General features: G+C 29.7%; 2 protein-coding genes across 5 annotated transcripts; both read left to right on the top strand.

Annotated features, from left to right (window-relative positions):
• The first annotated feature begins 4,611 nt into the window (after nt 1-4,611).
• Nucleotides 4,612-15,329, top strand: LOC112638291. Of its 2 annotated transcripts, XM_025409781.1 has the most exons (6): nt 4,612-4,633; nt 13,379-13,733; nt 14,284-14,549; nt 14,641-14,688; nt 15,074-15,106; nt 15,242-15,329. In XM_025409781.1, the coding sequence occupies exons 2-6, from the start codon at nt 13,422-13,424 to the stop codon at nt 15,255-15,257; spliced, it is 675 nt and encodes a 224-aa protein (XP_025265566.1). In that variant the 5' UTR covers nt 4,612-4,633; nt 13,379-13,421; the 3' UTR covers nt 15,258-15,329. The 2 variants fall into 2 exon arrangements, with proteins under 2 accessions (XP_025265566.1, XP_025265565.1); XM_025409780.1 differs by lacking the exon at nt 4,612-4,633 and having other exon boundaries at nt 13,070-13,733.
• LOC112638290 lies at nt 6,369-12,407 on the top strand. 3 transcript variants are annotated; one of them, XM_025409778.1, is made up of 6 exons: nt 6,369-6,389; nt 9,706-9,913; nt 10,274-10,885; nt 11,362-11,567; nt 11,712-11,829; nt 12,118-12,407. In XM_025409778.1, the coding sequence occupies exons 2-6, from the start codon at nt 9,709-9,711 to the stop codon at nt 12,249-12,251; spliced, it is 1,275 nt and encodes a 424-aa protein (XP_025265563.1). In that variant the 5' UTR covers nt 6,369-6,389; nt 9,706-9,708; the 3' UTR covers nt 12,252-12,407. The 3 variants fall into 3 exon arrangements, with proteins under 3 accessions (XP_025265563.1, XP_025265564.1, XP_025265562.1); XM_025409779.1 differs by lacking the exon at nt 6,369-6,389 and adding an exon at nt 6,708-6,723; XM_025409777.1 differs by lacking the exon at nt 6,369-6,389 and adding an exon at nt 9,442-9,498.
• Nucleotides 15,330-19,396: the final 4,067 nt, after the last annotated feature.

Here is a 19,396-nt window from a genome sequence, read left to right as displayed (position 1 = left end):
GGCTAAATCAAGTTTATGTAAATATGTATTTATTTTCATAAATATAACAAAAATTTTCATTTAAAATTATTGTATCCATTATAATCATATTAGTTTAACTTAGATTATACAGGGTGTCCGGCCTATCATCTGCCAAAAAAAAACCATAAGTAAATCTCGCTAAACTGAACTAAAAAGCTTTATACCATTTTGCAAACAATCACGTAAAATTTCGAGATATTAATTTAAAAATATCGGCAAATAACCGCGCGATCGACGTGATTAGGCAGTTGGCCATTCCAGCAAGAGCGACACGGAATGAATCGTATTTTTGCAATATTTCCACGCAATTTTGTTAGAAATTTTAATCATTTTCTATTCAAATAATTATTTTTCATGTATAAACCATTTTTAAAATTTAAAAATCAATATAATTTTCATTTGAAAAATAATTATTTGATTAAAAAGTGATTTCAATTTTATACCAAATCGCGAGGAAATGTCGAAATTTGACGTGGTTGTTTGCAAAATGGTATAAAGCTTTTTAGTTCAGTTTAGCGAGATCTATGATTCTTTTTGGCAGATAATAGGCCAGACACCTCGTATACATGGAGAATTTCAAACAAAATTGAAAAATCTTTAATGCATTTGAACTTACAAAAAAAAATTAGTAATAAATTTCAAAGGGAAAAATATAATAATGAAAAGATCATTTTTCTTTAGAGGCCAATTGTAGGTTTCCAATTTTTTAATGTAATCCGTACTTTATAATATTATTATATCTTATACTATCTTAAACTATCGACCTTTATTTTTATTAATATCGTGATTTTTATATGTGAAAACAGAAATCGATTTATGTGAAAAAAAATTCAGATTCTATATATTAAAAATACGGATATGCGTGTATGTGTATGTTTAATGAATTATAAAATCGAAAATAATGATCTTGAGAAAAATTATCTTTTCACTGTATTAATTATCACTTTTAAATCAACAACTTAATGTAATTTTTTGAATGTTGAAATACATTAAAGATATTTAAGCGTTTTAAGTGTCCTATCTTGTGTGCAATAATGTTTAAATGTCTAAATAAATAAATAAATAAATAAATATAAATATGTACATATATATTATTGGATTTAAAGGAAAAGAAAAACAAATCGAGAATTGAAAATAATTCAAAGAAAAATTAACCGCTGATTTGTAAGCTAATAGAAGATGCGGTCGAGAAGACGCTCTGAAGTGTTTGATTGACCAATCAGATAAAAGGAAGAAAGATTTCTTTAATTTGAATGGTCAATTAAACACTTTAAAACATCCAGAGCGTCTTCTCGCGACTCAGCCAGAGACTGAGAATAATGCAACCAATCACAGATTTTCATGCTACAAATGAACATGAAAAGACTGCATCAATATGAAAAGATGCCTTAATTCAGCTCGAGAATCTTTTGCTTCCCGCGCTTTTTATTGCGAGTGCTCGGATACTACCTTGAAATTCAGAAAAATTATAAAGAAAATAAGTGACAAGAAAATAAATGACAAGAAGATAAATGACAAGAAGATAAGAGATTCTAGAGAATAAAATCGATATTATAATTATTTTCCAGGAGAATATTGCAAAAATCTTCGGTATACAGATTTCTAATCTTTCAAGTGTTTATTTTTCGACATTACTGAAATGGGTCCCTTTAAAAATACAAACGTGAAAATCTCACATGGTCGGAAACCGATTTTTAAGTTATTACCACGTCAACGTTTACGGAGATTAAATCTGTTACGGCGAAACAAGCAAAAGAATCACAATATACGATTGAATAATCCAGTGACAAATGCTCCGAATGCATCTCATATAATTAATGTAGCCTCAGTATCTGAATATTGTCCTCTTGATCAAATATCTCATGTTAACAAACATAGTGAAAATGTTTCTGTCGATTCAATGGATATCGAAAAATGTAGTTCCCTCTATCTTGAAAGGAATATTTTATCTGCAACATTTCAATCTAATGAAAATGATTACAATGTAAATGTAGAAGTGAATACTTTTCAAGAATCTCTTGCGACAGCATTTGTACAAGGAAATCTTACGCATACTCAAGGAAATCTTATTTTAAAGACATTGCGATCCCTACCGTGTCTTTCGTATCTTCCAAAAGATTCACGAACATTATTAAATACTCCACGTAAAGGTTGCGTTATTTCTAAAGTTGATCCTGGAGAATATCTACACATAGGATTTGTTGAAGCTCTTATCACAATTTTACATAAAACACCACCGGCTTTGATTCCAAATATAATCAAAGTAGATTGGAGTACCGATGGTGCTAGATTGAATAAATCGGGTAATATGCAAATTTGGCCAATTCAGTGTTCTATTGTTAACATCACGAATTCAAAACCTGAAATTGTAGGCATTTATAAAGGACCAAAAAAACCATTAAACATTAATGTTTTTCTTAATCAATTTATTGATGATGTTCTTAAAGTTATCGATAGTGGTGGTATTTCATTTCTTCAAAAAAAAATACCTGTGAAATTACGAGCCTTCATTGCAGATGCACCTGCACGTTCTTGGATATTGAATCATTTTGGACATACTTCCAGTAATCCATGTTCTAAATGTCGAATTGTTGGTATTCGATGCGAGGATCAAATGGTTTTCATAGGTATAAATCATTGCTTACGAACAGATGATGAATATAGTAAACTAGACGATGAAGATCATCATAAGGGACCTATTCCATTACATCGTTTACCAATGGGTTTGGTTTCGCAAGTGCCCTTTGAATACATGCATTTGATTTGTTTAGGTGTCGTCAAAAAGTTATTGAATGCATGGATTACTGGAAATTATGGAAAAAAAAATGAAATTATCTGGTCGAAATCAAGACATTATTTCAAAAAGATTAGAATATATTGCACGATATTGCCCGCGAGAATTCGCAAGAAAGCCAAGATCATTGGCTGAATATAAAGATTACAAGGCAACTGAAGATCGTCAATTTATTTTGTATACTGGACCAATTGTTTTAGAAGGTATTATAGAAAAACAAGATTATATGCATTTTTTATTTCTTCATGCGGCAATACGTGCATTGTGTCATTCACCGATTTCGCAGACATTGTTGCTTTTTGCAAAGCTTGCTCTTAACAACTTCGTTGATAAGTGTTCTCAATTTTACAACCGTACAAGTGTTTACAATTTTACAAACGTACTTTCCTCTCGTATAACGTTCACGCATTATTACATTTACCATCAAATGTTGAATGCCTAGGTCCTCTGGACTCTTTCTCAGCTTTTCCTTACGAAAATAATATATCATTCTTTAGAAAATATTATAGAAAACCTCATCGTCCTCTACAACAATTTTTCTATAGGAAATTTGATACTGATATTAAACTTTTCGGAAGACACAACGAAGGTCCTTTACCTTTGGAATTTTCAATACATGATTGTCAATATAAGAAATTAAAGACTAAAAACAACTTTATAAATATTGATTCCTTAAACGATAGATGTTGTATTCTTCGCGACTTGTCAAAAAATATGCATTGTATATAATATTCTTGAAATTAATAATTTATATTATTTAATGGTTAAAAAATTTGAAATACTTGAAGATTTTTATGATGTCGGTATCCCCTCTTCATTCATCGGTGTTTTTAAATGTTCCGCTCCGTGTAACAATGTCAATATTGTATCTATTAATGAAGTGAAAACCAAATGTTACTTGATGCCATGCTGGACAATTAATAATGATGAAGGCTCAAATTCTAGCATTATTGAAACTGATGAGTTTACTGCAGGAAAATACTTTGTTTCTGTTCTTCTATAATTACAATGTATATTATGTTCTTCTAATTTCTATAACTCATCTTTTAAAATATTTTTTCAAAAATATTTCTTATTTTGTCGCATTTTTAGTGGTTTTGTTGTTTGCGAATTGTAAATCAATTATAGGTATTATTAAATGTTTATGTCTATAGGAAAATATATTTGAATGTACTTATTTTGATGACAAATTTTACATTAACAAGCACTTTAGCACTTTACAATAAGTTTTTTATATATTCCAGCACTTTACAATAAGTTTTTTATATATTCCAGAATTCTTCAGATTTTTTTCAGGATATGGAAAATGAAAAGAAAAAAATTATTCAGAAGTCACGTCGACAGCTTGGTAGAAATTTTGTACTGAATAAACTTCGACAACAGTCAAAACGGTATATAAATATGCTTGTTTTTTTCTAAAATTTCATTTTTCTAAAATATAATTTTTCATAAAATATACACTACAACCGCTGATAGTGCCTAAAACTGCCAAAGGTGCAAATTTCATAATTTTCTATCTTTCTTTTCAATTACTAAAGAATTATTTTGATATTCACATATTTTCAATATTTTGTACTGTAAAATATAATTGTAACTTATTGGCTCATGAATGAATCATTGGAATGTTCTTGCGTGCTTGGCGCGAAATATCATCGCATCTCTTGAAAAACAAAAAAAACTTGAAATGATTAGCGGAGTAAATATGGTACCAAATCGACAGTTCTAGAATGTTAAAGTTATATAGTGTATAAATTATACAATTCATTTACAGACTGATTGCACCATGCCAAAGACATGCAATTTTTAATAATTGCGGAGGTTAGTTTTTTTTATTACTTCATTGTTTTATAAATGCATCAGTTTGTTATCTTGTACTTTTATGCCATGTGTATGTGTGCTTTTACTTTATAACTTTTACTTATTAACTATTTTCAAAACGTGTTTGCTGTATTTTTGACACGATAACCTAATAACAATGTAAATTTGTCGCATTATCTTCCTAAAATATAAGCTTTGTTTTTTTAGTTGACCTTTTTGTACCATTAATTTAATTTTTTTTCAACGTGAAAAGAAGAGAGGAAGGATGAAAGATGCAAGAAATTCAATTAAAAAGAACAAAGCTGAACACGTATTAATAATGAATGAATAGGCTTAAAATGAGATAGAGAGAAATAGGTATATATTGAATGATATATATTGATATAGATATATATTGAAAGATAGAGAAGAATAGATATACATTGAATGATATCCAGTTGCCGACGTTGCCACACACATACACACACACACACACACACACACACACACACACACACACACACACACAATTGACAAGTTTAGCAAAATTGAAAATTTTAATGTATTCCAATGCAGCACAACAAAAAACATATTTGTTTGCATTCCTGTGTCAGACTTATATAGAGGAACAAATGAATTTATAAAATGGAACACCAAAAGTAATATACATATATATATAAATGAGATAAAGGATATAGAAAAAAAAATTATGAAAGTATAAAATTAATTTTATTGTAATTTAAATTTAAATTAATTAAGTAACATCATTTTCAATCGTATTTGTAACTTATGTATAAATATATTGTTGACATATAATAAAACATAAATAGCTCTTCCATGTATTGAATTGCAATATAAAGATAATGATTTTGTATTTAAAAGGTTTTAAATGCATCATTTACAATTAAAATCGATATTTTTAAATCATGAAAATTAAATACAAAGCTCATTATTTATTTAAAGAGTTCCATGATCGTGTATTATGTTTTTTTTCTCTTTAAATGCAAAATCTGCTGTTTTAGTTATTCACTTACTTTTTTTCATGTTATGGCTTCCAGCTTACTTTTTTTCATGCTACGGCATTATTGCATGTTCCAATCAATTTGCATTTTGTTCAAGTATTTATTTTTTGCACTTCTTCACCATTGTGCTGTGCAATCTCATTGTTTGCAATTTTTCTAAAGTTAAAGTATAATTATGAAAAAAATAAATATATAATTTCTTAATCTTATTTTTATCCGATTAAACACCCAGGTAGCACATGTTCGTTTTATATACGTTTCTTAAACGTATTCAATATTTTTTAACCGTAATGTATAAATAAGAAACGTTTCTATAGAAACGTTTTTAAAATCATAGTTAAAGAAACGTATGTTTCACGTTTCTATGGACATAATAAAAACTAATTTTTAATTCATTTCAAATTAATTTTAAATTATGTATATATATATATATATATATATATATATATATATATATATATACAATAATTATGAAAACTATATATTAATTTCTATTTCCAAATATATGAATATTCCTTTTTTTAAATATATTATTTATTAATTATATTAATTATAATTCAATTATTTTAATTAGATTAAAATATATACATTCATATTTCAGATTTTATGGTAACAGCAACTCTCTCTCTCTCTCTCTCCCTCTCTCTCTCTCTCTCTCTCACTCTCTTTCTCTTTCTCTCTCTCACACTCATTCTCTCTCTTTTTCACTTTCCTCGTTGTCTTATTGCAAGATATTCCACTATCTTCCGCTTATAGTAAGTGTTTGCAACGATCATAAAATCTTCGTTGCTGTTTAAAGAATATATAGTGCTTGTAAACATTGTAAATAGTAAGTAAACTATGGAATACTTTGAGTGAAATACGGAAAAGTGTTAAAAAGAGCAGTGAGGTTATAATCGATTCACGTGTTAGATCATAACACATATAGGTTATGTTGATTAGAAAACACCGACTACACAGTGAAATCCGTAGAAAGTACAAAGTATTAATTAATATAACATACACACGGATATATATATATATACATATATATATATATATATATATATATATATATATATATTTTATTACACTTCTGTAACAAATAAGGTAAGTTATATATGATTTAATAATATATTTGATGAATGAGTTAAATTACGTAATTTCATGATATATTTCTATATACATACAAAAAACACATTTTTTAATGACAATGAGATGTGAATTAAATATCATTTTACATGTAATATATTTTACATTTAATAAGAAAATATCAATTTGCGTGTAATATCTGATTGACATTTCACATTTTCTACTATGTAGGGATATATTAAAAACTTTTACAATATTATATATTATTAATATTATATATGTAATATTATATATGAATATTATATTTTAATATTATATATTATTCAAATTATTTTACAAAATTATATATTATTCTTTTGTTCCTTAATTATAATGCTTGTAATTAATGTTTCCAGGAAATAATATATCCAGAATATAAGTATTTGGCCGTATATTATACATATATACATATTATTAGATACATTATATAATATTATATACATTATATACATATATATTATATTTTAACTCATTTAAAAAATAATAGAAAAAATTCTCAATTGTTTTTAAATATGAATATAATAAAAGAAACTAAATTTCTTAGTAAAAAGCAAACAAAAAGAAATATACAAAACCAAGTCCAGGAATTATTAAATGAATTTAATCAGGCAAAATCAATATCATATTCAATTACCGATGAACCATCAACATCACATTCAGTTATCGATGCACATTTTGAATCAAACGTAGATCAAGATTCGGAATTGAATTTAGATCAAAGATATAATCAACAGAATAATGAATTCGAAGACAAGGAATTAACTCATAATAATGAATTAAAAAACAAGAAATTATTTAATGAAACCTCTAATATTACATGTGAGACATTTCAAGAACTATATGTCAGTGAAGAACATGATTCTTCAGAGTGTGAATCATTATCTGATGATTTCCTAAATAAATTGAGGAAGTGGGCTCTAACACATAACATTACACTATCAGCATTAGATGACTTATTGTCATTACTAAGTCCATATCACTATAATATACCTTTACCATTATCTGGAAGGTCTTTGTTATACACTCCAAGAACTACAAATTCAATTGATTTGCAAAATGGAAAATTTACTTATTTTGGTATATATGATCAGTTGCATCTTCTATTAGAGAAAGAACCATGCTCAAAAATAATTGATTTAGATTTTAATATTGACGGTTTACCCTTGTTTAAAAGTAATAGCACGGTTGTCTGGCCTATTCTTTGTAGATCATTAACTTTAATTTCATCAAATAAACTATTTATTGTAGGTTTATTCACTGGCCGAGGAAAGCCAGAACCTATTGACCTTTATTTACAAAATTTGATACACGAACTTAATAATATATTAAAGAATGGTATTGAAATAAGTCATAAATTATTTCAAATTAGAATTAGATCTTTGATTTGTGATGCTCCTGCACGAGCTTTTCTAAAATGCTGTGTAGGTCATAATTCTAGGCATGGATGTGAAAAATGCAATATTGAGGGAGAATATATTAATCATAAAATAATTTTTTCATATAAAAGCGGACAACTTAAATCAAAAGAAACTTTTATTGAACAAATACATGAAGAACATCATAAGGGAAGATCTCCATTATTGGATCTAAATGTAGATTTAGTGAGTCAATTTCCATTAGATCCTATGCATTTAGTATATTTAGGAATAATGAAAAAATTGCTGATATTATGGACATTAAAGGGGAAACCTCCTTTCAAATTATCTGGAAGAATCATTAATAATTTATCGGATAAATTAATTTCGTTACGTCCTTATATAGTTCGTGAATTTTCTCGAAAACCTAGACCTATATCGGACTTAAATCGATGGAAAGCAAATGAGTTTAGATTATTTTTATTATATATTGGTCCAATTTCTTTAATAAATATTTTGCCTAAACAACTTTATAATCATTTTTTAATGTTTCATGTTGGTATTACAATTTTGAGTAATGATAATCATATTTCTAAATATATTAATTTTGCAGAAGAAGTTTTGTATAATTTTGTAAAGTATTTTGAAAAATCTTATGGGAAAGAAGTAGTAACATATAATGTTCACAGTTTAATTCACTTAGTAACAGATGTGAGGAATTTTGGTAATTTAAATACAATTAGTTGCTTTCCCTTCGAAAATTATTTAGGAAAATTAAAAACACTTGTAAGATCATCCGCAAATCCTCATGCACAACTTTGTAGACGTATATTCGAATTATTTTATTGTTCAAAAACTGAATTATCAATAACTAAATTAGAGCCTAAGCAAAAACATTTTAAAGGACCTACACTTAGAGGTACAACTGATTTGATTTTACAGTACAAGAAATTGAAAACGCCGACATATATTTTGACAGTTTTTTCACCTGATAATTGTGTTTCAATGGAAGGAGATATCATTGTTCAGATAGTAAACATTCTGTGCTTGAAAGATCAATTTTATTCCTTAATTTGTCGTCGATTCCTAAAAGTTTCTGAGTTTTATGATTATCCATGTTCATCGAAATTATTGAACATTATTAAAGTGTCTCACATATCATCTAATATAGAAGAATTTCCTTTTACATCAGTAAAATATAAAAACATGTTATTGCCCGGAAATGAAAAAGGAACTTATATTGCCTTTCCTCTTCTTCATGAATTATAATACATTTATTAATCTTAATTAATTAATCTTTTTATTTTATTATATATATTATTGTATATATTTGTACTATGTATATGTATATATTATATATTATTTTTGGGCGAAAAGCAGTGTTAATTTTTTAAACAATGTAAGTTTATAAATTTGTTTAAAAAGATTTTCAAGCTAGAGAGAGATTTATAATCATATAAAAGCTTATATGTTTTATTTTATTTTATTGAAATTTAAAGTTAGTTTTTATAAAAAAATATTTCTGTGCAATATTGATTTTATATTTAAGAATTTTGACTTGACGAAATGGACTCATTTATTTTTTTACATTTTATTATTTTTTCAGATTATGTATTCACTAATAGAATTTGCAAATGAACAAAAACCTGAAGTTGAAGTGGTCCCTAATATTTGGTTAGAAAAAGAGAAGGAAATATGGTATTGTTTTTGGCCTCAAACAATTTCCACCAAACAAATTCGTAAGGCTATCGAAAAATGTTACTTACCGGACAAAAATTGGATAAAGTATAAATGCAGAATATTGCATACATATGGTAAATTTTTTGACTTTATTTTTTTATGAAAAAGTAAAAATATTTATACTTTTTCTTCATTTATACTGTTTATTATATCAATATTTAACATATATCGGAAATTTCATCTACGTATTTATTAAATCTCTTGTTTTTTTTCTCAATATATACTACATATTCCTCTTTTTTTTTATAATGTAATTTTATTATGTACTGTCGGAGATTAGTATTGTGTATATTTGCAATATACAATTTTTTTATAAAATATTTACGAGTATAATTTTCATTTTTTATTATACATGCTTTCAATTTTTGAATTGATGATATTGGATTTTACATTATTTAAAAAATTTATAATTTACTATTTCATTATTATTTTAGCTTCTTACGATGATGCGAGGAAAAAATTAGTAGATGCTGAATTTACATCTACTTTAGAAACTGATGTAGAATTGCAACCAACTATTGAATACCAACGGCCAAAAAGAAACGTGAAAAGACCTTTCCGACTTTGTTCGGATTCTTCAGATTCTTCAGAAATTGAAGAAACATCATGCAAAATCCCATCTCTTCCTACATTAAAAATAACACCTACAGAAAATAGTAATATTTTATCGAAAAAATCTATAATTACTTCATACAAACCATCAACATCGACAGCCGATATTAACAATTCTTCACAATATACATCTAATATTACAATTAGTCCTTCAAGATCTTTAGAAAGAATAATTAGTTTTCCACAGAATATAGAATTCAGAACTATCTCTCCTCCTACATTTAAAATAACATCTACAAAAAATAATATTTTATCGAAAAAACCTACAATTGCTTCATACAAACCATCAACATCGACAGCCGATATTGACAATTCTTCAAAATGTACATCTAATGTTGCAATTAGTCCTCCAAGATTTTCAGAAAGAGCAGTTAATTCTCCACAAAAAAAAGAATTCAGAACTACATTGACCACTTCAGAATTCCACAAATCAGGTAAGATATTAAACTTTTTTGTATGTACAAAATTATTGCAATAATATTAGTAATTATTAAAATTATCTATAGTTTAACAATAACTTTGCTCTTGAAATAATGTATAAAATAATATCCTGAATAATCTGCACTTGGATCTATATAAAAGTCGGTTCTCTTCAATAATTGTGCTTAAATTAATTAAGTATCAATTTTACGTATTGGTTGAATATTTATATACTATTCCCACGTACTGTGCAATACTTACCATTCAATTTCTCTATATTATATATTTTTTATATTACATTTTTTTATACTTCTACAGTCAGGAGCTACTCTTATGAAATTAAAAACTAGTTTACAATTCATACACACACACACACTTTCGAAATATATTAAAATAAAAATAATTTGACCGATAAAGAGAATAATAACAGTGAAAAAATAAATTAATTTTTCTATTTTTTAAAAGCTCTAATATAAAATGTTATTTCTAGACTTCCCTTATCTCATTCTAACAAAATTAATGAGCTTAGAAAATTCTATGAACTTGCTTCTTCCGATGGTCAAACAACTTGTATCACATTTTCAAAAATCAAAAATACCCCATATGGAAAATGTTCCTGAACTACCAGTTGACACCGATGAACATTTGGAAAATATGGAAAGATTTTTAGATACAAAACAAAATTTTGAATATATGGTAAATATAACTCATTAAGTCGCTTTTATAAATTTTCTCATTTTTTTTTCTCTTTTAATCTATTTTTTTATTAAATTAAGATTATCATTGTTCTTTTTAAGATTGAATATTTTATCTGTATCTGGTGGTACAACGATTGTACAGATAACAAGAAGAACATTAGAAAAAGTAATAACAAATAATTATGCTAAGAAATTTAATTGGGCAGGAAGAGCACCTAAAAAAGCGTTCAAAGCTTTAAAAATAAAAGATTTGATTATAGGTTTGTACTTGTTTTAAGCATTCAGTCAGCATTAATAATATTTACTAAATGTGTTTATTATATGCCTATACAGCATAGAATATTGTAGCAATATTATTAATATTGTTACAACGCTGCAATATTGCCACAATACTGCTGCCAATATTCTATAATATTCTATAATATATAATATTGTATAACTACTGTGTAATTATAAGATACTATATACTATATAATAAATAAATACTATATAATAAATAATTATAATATACTATAATAATACTATTATATATTTTGTATAATTTTCAGCTACCGTAAGACATGTTGAACCAAATGCTGCAATAAACACAATTGAAAATTCTATCAAAGATTGGTTGAAGTTGTCATCTACTCGTGTCGCTTTAGCAGAAATTAGGGCATTAAAGACATTTCAGCAACAATAATGAACTGAAAAAAGCAACAATAATGGACTGAAAAAAAGATTCATCAGATCTCAAAATACTCATAATAACCTCATAATATCCTAGCTATGTTATGTTGAGATTTAATTATAAGTACAGAAAAAATAATTTATGTTATGTTGAGATTTAATTATAAGTACAGAAAAAGTAATTTATGTTATGTTGAGATTTAATTATAAGTACAGAAAAAATAATTTATATTTATGAAAAAACTAAAATATTTATGTTAATTTTATAAAATTTTATTTGTTTTAATTTTTTAATTTAATTTTATATCATTAAATATCTTAATTAATTAATTTTTTTATACACAATTTTACACACATTTTAATTTGTTGATAAATATAATTATAATGTTTAGTTTTTTTTTAGAATTTAATTTAGTCACATAAATCTAAGAATTCCATTAATGAAAATTACTTATTAAAAATTTATTTAAATACTTTATGTGATATTCAATTGTAACACTTTTTATTATAACGTTGCAGAAAATATATTATTTAATTTCAAATTAAAGTCAAATAAATTATTGCATTTATATGACTATATATATATATATATATATATATATATATATATATATATATATATATATATAAAGGAAAAAGAAACATTTTTTTCTTTTATTCGTGAAAAGTTTTTTTTTTATGGAATTAATAAAATAATGCATTTATATACACACATATACATACACATTTGTTTAATGAAATTATATAAATCATTAATATATATATGTGTGTGTGTATGTATATTAATGATTTATTTAATTTCATTTAAAAAATGTGTGTGTATGTGTGTATTAATGCATTATTTTATTAATTCCATGAGAAAACAAACTTTTCATGAATAAAAGAAGAGAACGTATTTTAACCGTTTTTTAAACGTTTTTTTTTTGCCAAACAAGAAACGTATCTCTTAACGTTTCTTGAGTGGACATTTTAACCAATCAAAAACGTTTGCAAGAGTCGGTTATGAAACGTTTCGAAGAAACATTTGAGAAACGTTTTTGAAACGATTATGTGCTACCTGGGCACATATTACGTTAAATGCTTGCTATCAAAAATAAGTAATCGTTCATATAATTAATTTAAAATAATAACAAATTTCAGCTTGGGTCATCCATCTCGTTTGATCAAACGACCAAAAAAATACATGACTACTTCATCATCAGGTGAAGTTAATACAAATCGAAATAATTGTAGTCTTGATCAGACTATCGACATCGTTAATGATATAAATGAAATAAGAAATCAATTAAACATTAATAAAGGAAAGGAAGCTGGTAATATCAGCACTCAGTATAATAACTCTTCTTCTATGACAAACAATTCTCCAGTCCAAATCATAAATTCAATGGAGCAGTCATATAGTCTGATAAATGTCACTGGAGTTTTTGAACAGCATTCAATACCTCAAAAAACATATACGGAATTATTACCGTTGAGATCTACATCAAGTTTTAATGTAAGAGCCATTCCAGAATGTGTTGTAAATGTCCCGTTGCTAGTTGCCAACCCAGATAACATTCCTTGCGCGCAAAGTTTGCGCGTCTTATGTATATAAACTGTGTACGCGGTTTGCGTGAGTTTTGCCCGCAAGTTGGTTAAGCTCATGTACACCAGCGAATCACATGCAAATGGATACCATATGCTAGCGTTTTGCGTACATATCGCTCATTGAGTTCACGCGCAAAATGTGCTAGCGTTTTACTACCGCTATGACGACGCACTGGGATAGGGTTTTGCTTGCGCGATATGAACCATATTTGTGCGCGACTTGCTAGATATTTACGTGCAAAATGTTTTCTGGGAAACCACTGTGATTCAATTATAATTAGCGTTGAACTAGCTTGACGTTAATTGGATCGCAAATGGCTTGGCAACTGGCAACGGGACATTTGTAACGTTTTTTGGGAATGGTCCTAATTATGACTGAAAATAATTCTACTTTTCTTCATTTCACTTCAAATCCACATGTGCATGGAAATTTCATTAATATTATTTATATCTTTTAGGAACATTCTTTTCCAAATACTTCATGGACTTTTCCAAATACTACACTATATGGATTTTTTATTCCACAAAATAAAACATATCATCATGAGGTCACAATGACTACTACATCTACAATAACATCTTTACAAGCGAGTCAAGCAACATATGAACAAAGTTCTTGCGTTACGACAAGTATAAATCAACAGGATCCTACTCAATTAAGACTTGCAACACGTATTCATTCAAGCAATTTTGGTCACAGCAACAATGAATCACAAGAAATAAGGTTATACTTATCACACACATGCGAAATATGCAATTATATGTATTAACGTTTTTGAATGTAAATAAGATATATTTTAAAAATTTTATTTTAGGCGTTTGCACGAAAAGTTAAGTGATGTTGTCTCAAAGGAAGAGTTCCAGTAAGTTGATTAATTTGCAGAAATTTTTCAGCTTTCGCCAGATAATATTGATAAATGTTATTTTTATAATGTTTTCAGTAATAGTTATTTAATAAAATAATAAAATGTAAAAAATGTAATTAATATAAACTGAATAAACTTATATAATATAAAACTGAATAATACAAAATTAATAAGCAAAGCAAATATCGTAAAATTAAGATACTAATTTTTATATCACATACGTTTTTTACAGTATCATCTATCGAAAGCTGTTTTGAAAATACAATTTGTGACATAATCATTTCATATTTATCTTAAAAAACAATTTCATATTTATCTTAAGAAGCAATTATCTCTTTGTATTCATGTAAATATAACATATACTTTTAAATTGTCATTTCAGATGCCTACGCAATGAATTGATTGAATATCAGCAGTGAGTAAATACTTTATTTAAGAACTGTATAACGCAGTGCTAATTGTAATTTTTGTTGTGGGTTTTTAATGTGTTTTTTTATTTATCAAGTAGCATATAGAATCACGAATTAACGATTTCATAAAATTTTTTTAGTTTAATCCTGCTATGAATGTAAATTCATATATCACATATCTCTTTAAACTCTTCCATATTTCCTCCATCAAATATGTGTGTATGCATATATATGTACACATTTGTGGCATACATACTATATGTATTATTAAAATGATTGCATTCCGACATTGACTGTCAATACTGAAAACATATAGTTTGCCACATCCAATAAGCAAGTAAATTAAATTAAGTAATTAAATTAATATATTATGAAATATTAAGTTTATGTATATTTTTTGAACATTTTTCGATAATTATATATATATATATACCGGGTGTTTCAGACCACCCGTACACCCCATTTTAAAGCAAAGGAAGTGGTTATTTTGAAAAATGTTTCAGACAAAAGTTGTTGAAGATAAAGTAATGCATTACATGGGTAAATTTGATTGACCTTGGGTGGCGTCGTGAAGGTCATGTCAAGGTCGACTTGAATTTTTTAAATGGGAACCCCTATTTTTCATTGCATATTCTTGTAGCTTATCTCGAGAGCTTTCCAAAACACTATAATTAAGTACCTTTTTATTAAGTACTTTTTGAGTTATAAGGCTTGAAATAATTTCTTAATTTTATATAAACCATAAAATATCTAGTAAACCATTCATTTTTCGATTATCTTACCTTCATACTTTTATGTACAAAATAATGAGAGGAATCAATTGGTGTAAAGAAAACACATAGTTGTTTCTAAGAAAAAATATGGAATTGTTAATTGCAAATTACATATTTTTTCTTAGAAACAACTATGTGTTTTCTTTACACCAATTGATTCCTCTCATTATTTTGTACATAAAAGTATGAAGGTAAGATAATCGAAAAATGAATGGTTTACTAGATATTTTATGGTTTATGTAAAATTAAGAAATTATTTCAAGCCTTATAACTCAAAAAGTACTTAATAAAAAGGTACTTAATTATAGTGTTTTGGAAAGCTCTCGAGATAAGCTACAAGAATATGCAATGAAAAATAGGGGTTCTCATTTAAAAAATTCAAGTCGACCTTGACATGACCTTCACGACGCCACCCAAGGTCAATCAAATTTACCCGTGTAATGCATTACTTTATCTTCAACAACTTTTGTCTGAAACATTTTTCAAAATAACCACTTCCTTTGCTTTAAAATGGGGTGTACGGGTGGTCTGAAACACCCGGTATATATATATATATATATATATATATATATATATATATTTATTTATTTATTTTGCGACGTCTTCTCCTTCTTTATTCTATTTTTAATTGATTAAAACGCCGTCAAACACCAGATGAATATAAGATTTCCGCGCTCGGAGGAACAGGGATGAAGGATGCTCGCGCGGGCCGCGGCGGAGCGGAGGCAATTCGATATCTCGATAGGTTGGGCGCCAGATGCGGTCTTTCACGCATCAGTTTTCCACGAAATTTTTAAACAGCGCGAAAGATGATAGCCTGCTTCGCCACGGGCTGACTAGCTCGCCTAACGGTAGAGGGGAGGGGTTCTTAGAGCGAGCCAATTAATTATGCGGAGATTTCACTAATTCGATGGGCGACAGACACAAAAACGGATATCGACGACCACAGGGGACTAACATTCAAGTAAATTACGCGAATTTAACAAGGCAATGTAACAGATTTATTAATAGAAAAATAATAGACGAGAGAAAAATATAAAAGCCAAATTGAATGACAAGTCAGATTGAAAACGAGATTAACAATAACTTCGATTAAAGATAAGCGAACGAAATATATAATCAAAAATCAAAAATGACACGAATAATAAGACGCTGTTCACAGCAAATGTTGGCTTGAGATAACCAATCGAAAAGAAAGCGCTAAGACTTTATAATGACGACAAACAGAGTCAAATATGCAAGACTTTATAGTGACGAAGGACAAAATCAAATACGTGAGATTTTACAATTACAGTAAACAGACTCGAATGCGCGAAACTTTCTCATTACGGAGAACAGCGAGAAGCGCACCGAACATTACAGTTACGGAGAACCGAAAGAAGTGCGCGAGCTCTTGCAATTACGGAGAACGGAAAGAAGCGCGCGAGCGCTTACGATTTCGGAGAACCGAACGAGGCGCGCTATTGCGAGTACGAAGAACAGAAAGAAATACAAGATCTTATAATTCGAAAACGGAAATGAACACTTAATACGTTATATTTAATTGCCGTAACAAAAATAACGCCAAGACGAGGTAACGTACTGAAAGAACGGCAATATAATCTGGTCAGTCAGAGCGCAGAATTCGCGTATCGAAATGATAAGACGCTCCCGCCGGTGCATGCACGGCACGGCGGGTGTCGACAGCTTGCGCCTCCGACAGCCGATTGTTCGCACGTCCGCGGTCGACGGACTGCGAGTCGCAAAAAAAAGAACGCACGTAGAGAGAGATGGTCGAGAATCGAGGTCCGCTTTGATCGCGCAACTTCCGGTCCGCTGCAACAATTTTTAAGGTACTCACTCTTTCCAGTCGAGAGGGGTCGTCTCGTTATGAACCGCCTCTGTGAACGCTCTCTCAAAAATTTGCCGTTCAAGCGGTCGCGGAACTTTTCCCCTGGAGTGGCGGTCGACAGGCACCTCCGATCGGTCGGAGTCGCTCCACTCCGACCGGCGATAGCCTCGATTTAAAAATTCTACACTAACGCGCGTCACACGGATAACGGAGAGGCGAACGAGTATATCGGGTGAGACCGATCGACGGATCACTGTCGCCCCTTGACTACGGTCGCACTCAACTTCTTTTCACTACCGTGAAGTTTACGCAAACGAAACACTAATCGCGACCGGCCAGAGGGGTCGACCCACGAGTCGTATCGGTGGACGGCGTACAAATTTTCGTAATTATACACGAAGATAGCCGGGTGACCTCACCGTTGAACTCTCCACTCGTGGTTTCCGCCAATTCGTCTCCTTCCGTGCAGAGCGTCCGCGATACTCTCTATTAAATTTCGCCGAAAATCTCGAAGAACAAGTCTCTCTTTCTCTCGAAATCGCCGTATTTATTCCTAGCTATTTGCCCCGCACCCCATCGAGAGGGGTGCTAGGCCCGTTCTGGCGCGCTCGGATTTTCGAGCGTGGCGCAAGGGCGCATCGTGCGCCCGCGGTCCCGCGCCTCCGACGGTCCGCTGCTCCTGTGCGTTTTTCAGCGCCAGGTGGTCGGGAATTATCCCGTCAGGGCCGATTTTTGTTGCCTCTGTCACTCTCCAGTGGAGGGTAGCGATTTTCCGGATTTTTCCGATGAGGTTTAGCCCCTTCGCGGGGTGCTTGCGGCGCCCGTCATAGCCGGCCGGCCCTGGGATGCTGGGCTGATGGACCGAAATTGTGCGAAGCTGATCGAGTATCGCCGACCCCTGTTTTCCACGGCCGATGTTTTGATCGGTGATGATTCGGCAAGGTTGCTTTTCTTGTAGACTTCCAGGTTATTCTTCGTTGAAGATTTATGGCCTCCGAAACAATATAATTTCGACAAATAGGATTAGTAACAATACTTTTGATTACAAACGAATGCGCTCGCCTCTCTGAAAATCCCGGCGGGGCTCTCGATTTCTCGACCGGCGCGGCCGCTCGGCTCGCGTCACGCGGTCTTTTTGGCGGGTGGACGTCCGTCGTGACGGCAACGTCACAGTGTGTGTGTGTGTGTGTGTGTGTGTATGTATAAAAGTAATGCGAGAATATGTGAGGAAGCGAGAAGGTAATAAGAGCGAGTGAAATAATAATAAGAGTGAGTGAAATAACAATAAGAGCGAACAAGATAGAAATAGCACGAGCAACGAGGATTCGAGCTCGAGAATCGGATTTTTCTTGCGCGCTATTATTTTCCTCTCGCTCGCTCCTATTACTGTCTCGCTCTCTCCTATTATTGTCTCTCTCGTTCTTGTTGCTGTTTCGTTCGTTCTCGATTCTTGGGTCCTTTTATCATTCCGGGCTATCTATCACGACTGCCAAGTGTGACAGAGAAAGCAAGACCATAAATAGAGAGCGAGCGAGACGATCTATCATCAAAGAGTTCCAAAGTCTCTTATAATCGGTTTCTTCGCTTCCTCTATCCATTCGCAATTCATGAAAATGTAAACATCTTATAAAATAAAAATTGAAACTTTTATTTTTAATTTCATCGGTTTGAAAATAATTTTAATGAATTAA

Source organism: Camponotus floridanus, unplaced genomic scaffold (genome assembly GCF_003227725.1).
Source record: "Camponotus floridanus strain SB8 unplaced genomic scaffold, Cflo_v7.5 scaffold280, whole genome shotgun sequence".
Classification (NCBI taxonomy): domain Eukaryota; kingdom Metazoa; phylum Arthropoda; class Insecta; order Hymenoptera; family Formicidae; genus Camponotus; species Camponotus floridanus.
The sequence above is the reverse complement of the archived record's forward strand: the minus strand, read 5'-3'. Positions and strand labels throughout refer to the sequence as shown.